Source organism: Aptenodytes forsteri, unplaced genomic scaffold (assembly GCF_000699145.1).
Source record: "Aptenodytes forsteri isolate BGI_AS27 unplaced genomic scaffold, ASM69914v1 Scaffold155, whole genome shotgun sequence".
In the NCBI taxonomy this organism is placed as follows: Eukaryota; Metazoa; Chordata; class Aves; order Sphenisciformes; family Spheniscidae; genus Aptenodytes; species Aptenodytes forsteri.
This window is the reverse complement of record NW_008794446.1, coordinates 5,069,852-5,076,407: the sequence shown is the minus strand read 5'-3', so window position 1 is coordinate 5,076,407 and position 6,556 is coordinate 5,069,852. Positions and strand designations below refer to the sequence as shown.

Here is a 6,556-nt window from a genome sequence, read left to right as displayed (position 1 = left end):
ATCTAGTTTAAAGCTCTTTCAATGAGCCCTGCTAACTCCTGTGCAAAGATCCTTTTCCCCCTTTGAGACAGGTGTACCCCGTCTGTTGCCAGCTGGCCTGGCATTGTGTAGACTGACCCGTGATCAAAAAACCCCAAATTCTGCTGGTGACACCAGGCTCGGAGCCAGGTATTGATCTGCTGGCTCTTCCTGTTTCTTCCCTCATCGTTCCCTGCAACCGGAAGGGTAGAGGAGAACACTACTTGTGCTCCTGATCCCTTAACCAGTTGTCCCAAGACATAAACATGGTGACCATTAGCAAAAGCTTGTTTGGAAAGTAGGATGAAAATGATATATGGATTCGGTACTTTTCTGACATCACATGTTAACAGAAGATGAATTCATTCATATGAGCCAGAGATGTTACTGTATCAGAGATGTGAGAGGGGTGCTAAATGCAATGTTTTGACTTACGATATTCTTTCACTATGTTGTGCCTGGTGGTTATGATGTTCCCACCTACCTAGAACAAACAGCTTGAATCTGGTATGTTTCTTATTCTACCTAGGTAGACACGACACCCGCCCAGTTTCTTGACTCTAATGTTTATGTGTGGGACATTCACCAGACGAAGCAGCTTATTAAAGTGGATGGAGTTTTCACCTCGAAACGCAAGCGTCACTGTGTTGACTTTGCTGCTATCAGGCTCCAGGTCTCTCTTCTGCAAGAAATGCATGTCACACACTTTCATTTTTCACTGAAATGGTCTCTAATCCTTCCTTTAGGTAACCTTTCTCTAATCAACCACACACTTGTACATTATTATCAGTGTTTTGCTAGTGAACTTCTCAGAGTTAACATAACTCCTGTTGTTGCTTTATGGCAACCTATGGCTGAGAATCAAGAGCTTCCAGTTTCCCTTGCCAAATACGGAGCTTGGGAAAACCCAGAAACCATTCAGGCTTTTGTTGAGTATGCCAAATTCTGCTTTACAAGTCTTGGGGACCATGTCAAATTTTGGATCACAATGAATGAACCGTCTGTGAAAAACTTGACATACACCGCAGGGCACAACCTGTTGAAAGCCCATGCAAAAGCATGGCATCTTTATGACAAAGAATTCAGGAGATCTCAAAAGGGTAAAATATCTATAGCTCTGCAAGCCGACTGGGTAGAACCAGCTTGTCCCTTCTCTGGGAATGACCAAGAAGTTGCTGACAGAATTTTAGAGTTCGACATTGGCTGGCTTGCAGAGCCCATCTTTGGGAATGGTGACTATCCACAGGTGATGAGAGCATGGCTTCACCGAAGAAATGCTGTTGACCTGTATAATTTCCACTTGCCTTATTTCTCAGAAGATGAAAAGAAGTTAATCCAGGGCTCATTTGATTTTTTTGCCTTGAGTCACTACACTACTACCCTTGTGGGCTGGGAGAAAGAAGATGCACTAAAATATGACCACTATCTTGAAGTTCAAATGATCAATGACATCACATGGCTGCAGTCCCCCAACAGAGCTGCAGTAGTGCCCTGGGGACTGCGTAAATTGCTCAAGTGGGTTAAATCAAAGTATGGCGATGTCCCAGTTTATGTTATGGCTAATGGAATTGACGATGACCAGAATATGGTGCATGATAAGCTCAGAGTGTATTACATACAGAATTACATCAATGAAGCTTTAAAAGGTAAGGAACCATAGATGGTTTGTATGTCACAAATTCCAGTATTAGTATACGCTGTGTGATAGAGTATGTTTAACTTTAAAAAAATAAATCCTATGTAGAACATTCCATAAATTAAATGTTATAAATAAATTATCTGTTATAACAGATAATAAATTACCTGTTATAACAGATGGTTTTTCCTTTGATTTACGATTGATTGGTGTTACTAAACATCAGGAAGACTGACCTTGCACATATTCCACATAAGACAGCAGAAGAACATTTTTGTGGATTCAAGAAATTTAAGCAGATATTATATGAGTAGTTCCACATCTATTTAGTCAGATTTTCTTCTTATTGCACTTCTACTGTTGTTTTGCTTTGTTGCTTCTCTCCACTGATGTGCCTCAGGGCTGGGTATGAGTTCTGCTCCTCAGCTGTCTCTGTATCTTATCCAACACAGTGATCTTATCCAACAGTGATCTTCATAGTAATTCAGCTATCTATCTACCTCATTATGCCATTTCCTGGACTCTTTCCTGCTATTCAGAACCCAAACTGGTCTTTTTCTCTGTCTCAAAGATTAGTAAATTATAAGGCAAGAAGGAGACATTTTGAGTCATCCTGTCGTACAACACACGCTGTTTTTTAAGAAAAGCACAAGACCCGAATGAGATCATTTTTACTGATGAAGAATCTTCTACATCTCACTGTAAGCTGTTGCAGTGGCTAATTATTTACTATTTCTATATATATGTGTGTGTATATATATATAAAAATCTTACTTCTAGTATTAATTTCTTTAGCTTCAGCTTTAAGCCATTTTGTTGTGCATTTCCATGTATTTTACGTGTGTAGGTATTCACAGAAAACAAGCTATCTCTCATTTATCTCTTTGATAAATAGCACAGACAAAGCTCTTTGTGTCTCTTACTAGAAAACATAATTTAGAACCTTTCAATTATTAAACTTTTTCCCGTTTGGCAGCATTCTTCTTGAGAGGGGTAAACCCAGACCTGGACACACTGTTCCTGCCACAGCCACACCTGTATCTCAGGCACATATAATGTAACCTCTTACCCTTTTACTACTCTTTCATACATCTAAGCAGCCCGTTAGCCCTTTTGGCCATGGCAGCAGGTAGTTGCACACACTCTGTGGTTATCTACTGAGATTTCAAACTCGGTTACAGATTACGGCCCCCCCAGGCAGAACTTCCTCTACCAAAGTATGGTCTGCTTGTAATTTGACATCCTCACATTTGGTCATGTTCAAATGCCAGTTGCTTGTGCAAAGCTTGCTACGCTAGCTAAATTATGTCCCTAATCTTTGTGTTATTTGCAAACTTTGTGAGAAATAGTTTTACTTTTCTTTCAGGTTGCTGATACATTTAAGATCAATTAAGTATCTTGGTGCTAAAAGACAATCTCCATGACCACGGTAGAAATACACCTACTGTGACACTTACTTACCTGCAATTACATTTCTAGACTTACTAGTTCTATTTGAGACCAGTTGAAATCTGTTTATTATGGGATCCCCTTGACCTCGTAAAATTCTATTTTCTTGATTCAAATGCCAAATAATCCCAAGTCAGCTGCCTTGTGAAGTTGTAAGTATATTACATCAAACATCATTACTTTTATTGATCTGCTGATCTCATAAAATAGATGTCAAGTTAGTTTGACAAGATTTATTATTCATAAAGCTAAGCTGATTGGCATTAATCGTATATATATCTCCTGTAATTCTTATTTATCAAGCCTTATGTAATCTATTCCACTCTTTTGCTAGGTGGTGAAGGATGGGTGGCAATTCCATAATTTGCTAGGTCATCCTGTTAATACTGGCTTTAACTTCCTCCTCTGTAATTTCCACCTCTTTCATGAATTACTGAACATCAATATTAAGTGTCCAAGGGTTCCTTCTCCAGCATTTTGAAGCACTGGCTGCATGTTTTCTGCATCTGTAGTTAAAAAACTGTATCTTGGCTGTATTTGGGCATATGGTTTCAATCTGTTTTTTCTGTATTGCTTCTCTCCTTTCTACCACTTTAGACGGTACCAGTTCGTGGCACTTCTGTTTTCAAAGTGTGTATGGATATGGGCTTTTCTGCCAGTTCCTGTTAGCCAGAGCACCTGCACATCCCCCTGTTTTTGACAGAACTTTGTCATTTGTACTGATCTGGTACCAGTATCCCCCAATCACTTCCTTCTCCCCTCTTCTATCCAGCCTGGAAATAGCTCCTATGTTTTTCAACTTAACCATCACATGTAAGCCATATTTTCCTATCTTTCCACCTTCTTTGTCATAGGTGAGTATGTCCCTGCTAACTAGCCATAATACCTGTCCTAAAGCTCACTCTCCCACTTTTGACATCATACACTCCTCCATAGTGTTTGGTCCATCAGTAATACCAGCTTTTTCATTCTCTCTTCTTCTCCCGCTCTGGTATTGTGCTTTTGTCCATCTTGTCCTTACACAGGGAGCAAGCTCTTAACCTTGGCATCATGACGGATTCAGGTTTCTCCAAAACTTGCCTTTTTTCTGCAAGACCCTGTGCAGTAACTGAGATGAACTACAGATACTGTGTCCTTACCTCAGTGTCACGCTGGAGAGGAATGAGAGGGGATTTGGTACATCTGTGCTCTTGCCTTAAAGTTCCTATTCTGCCTTCTTCCTTCAGCTGGTTTCAGGGGCTGCACGTGGCAACACGTAATGTTGCTCACCTGCATTGTTCCAGGGGAGCCAACAGGTTTGTGCAGATAAATGATTCCAGAATACAGTATGGGACCCTTTGGACTGAGGCTATATTTTTAAGTGCTTTGTACACTGTTTAAGTACATCTTTGCCAATTGAAAACAAAGAACAGCAATAACCATTTATGTAACACCATTAAATCCATATGCGGTTTTACAAACACAAACTAATTATCCTGGGTAGCAGCTCTGTAAAAAGGCAGTTAAATATTATTTCATTTTACACATGAAAAGTAGGTTAGAGGTGCTAAATGTCTTGTGTGTGGCTGCAGAAAGAATTGTTTTCAGAGGCATATGAAAATTCAGCAATTGTTAGCTTTCAGTCCTGTGTTCATCTGCTAGAAGATGTTGCTTTAATTTGTTAAAAATAGTGCTTTTGAGAGATAACGTATTACAGTTTGCATTTACTACTATGGATTGATTGGTTTTGTCAAGCGGGACTGATGGCTCAAGGTTAATGCTCCAGCTGCTGGACCTCTTCCAGTAGCCAAGTTAGCAGAATGGATTGTGGACATGTTCTCAATAAAGACTAATACAGCTCATCTTGGATCAGAAACTTAGGTCAATAACAAGAGAGGACTATGATCTGTATAACATTTCCACTTGCGCTGGTGATATCCCAGTACATGACCTTAGCATGGGCGTGTCTTTTTCTGGTGTCACTGTGCCTTTGCTAGTGAGAAGTCTAGCCCGATGTCCTCCATTCCTCGGCCGTCCCCATCAGGAGGTGCTCTGCAAGGGAGAAAGAGCAATCGGAGAAACAGGTTGCAGAAATCCAAGTGCAGGAAAACCAAAACCTGTATTCTTTCATACATAAAAAAGAGAGCCATCTTTTCATGATAGGCTCCATGCTGATCATTAAACAGTCATGCGCTCACAGCTGTGTTTACCAAGCACAAGGAAATAAATTGCAGGATACTCACAGGTCACACTGTCTGGCAATGGCTGACAAATTCTGACTTTTTATGACAAACCCTTCATAGATGTACTACCTTATTTTTGAGAAGAGAAGGGCACATGTGGGTTTAACATCCCCCTGCCCCTGCTTTATGTACTGGCATATGGTACTGCTCTTGAATGCCAAAGTGACATTAATTCATTTCTTCAACCCATTGTTTTCTTTCGCAGCTTACACCTTGGATAATGTTAACCTGCAAGGATATTTTGTCTACTCTTTTAATGACAAGACTGCTCCTAATTATGGTCTCTACAGTTATGTTGCAAATCAATACGAACCAAAGCCTTCTATGAAACATTACAGAGAAATAATTGATAATAACGGTTTTCCTGGTCCTGAAACTCCTGAGTTGCTGTGCCCAGAAGAGATTGCCTCGTGTCCTGAATGCCACTTCTTCCGAACTGGAAAATCTTTATTAGCCTTTATCTCTTTCATATTTGTTGCTTTTATTGTTACTATTTTCTTCATTACTTACTACTCCAAGAGGGTAGACAGAAGGTACAAATAGAGCTGCCCCTCTGAATACATCACTCACTGCCCTTTCTCTTGCATCCCCTTGGGAAATCTGAAATAAGAGCGCACAATGTCATGATTGCTTCAGCACTAGGACAGCATTTACATTGCCTGATACTGCAGGACATTGACACTGAGAAGAGATTGCTAGCATATGGCTTCCAGAAATCGTTTTGTCTGGTTTAGTGCATTTGGTTTATGGCCAGTCCTTAATTCCTGTGGTTGGCATTACCTCACAACTTTCCCTGGGACCTTTTGTTGAGCAGATGCTTTCCTCTCCTTGGTTTTCCCTTGCTGAGTTGGAGAGGTAAAAGCATGTTTTGAAGACATGGAGTGATGGAAGAGCCTGAATGTCGAATTCTCCAAGAGAAGAATGGGGAGAAACAAAATGGTTTACTTTTCCAAATTAGAGTTTAATGCTGATGTTGCATGATCAGAGCCAACACCTGACTGGAGCAGGGAACGTGATGGAGTGGAGACAGAGGAGAATTGCACAAAGCAGCACTGGGGGAAAGGACACACCCTTTCCTAAAGCAGATGCAGAGGGAAGAACAGGGGGACATGAGTCTGTGCTGCTGAGAGCTCTCGGTAAATTAGTTAACTACTCCTCAGGTTGCTGACGGCTGCATCCGACTTCAGGATGTCATCGGGGAACTTCAGCTAAAAGGAACTGTGTCTTTTTC

The 6,556-nt window shown here is 40.7% G+C and overlaps 1 protein-coding gene across 1 annotated transcript in view; it reads left to right on the top strand.

The window, feature by feature from the left end:
* Window positions 1-5,868, top strand: part of KL (klotho) — a gene marked incomplete at its 5' end in the record, with an annotated part of 52,003 nt that extends 46,135 nt beyond the window's left edge. The window contains 2 exons of the mRNA XM_009290270.1: window positions 548-1,664; window positions 5,531-5,868. Of these exons, the coding sequence (XP_009288545.1) occupies window positions 548-1,664; window positions 5,531-5,868 (1,455 nt within the window). The remainder of the gene's footprint in view (window positions 1-547; window positions 1,665-5,530) is intronic.
* Window positions 5,869-6,556: the final 688 nt, after the last annotated feature.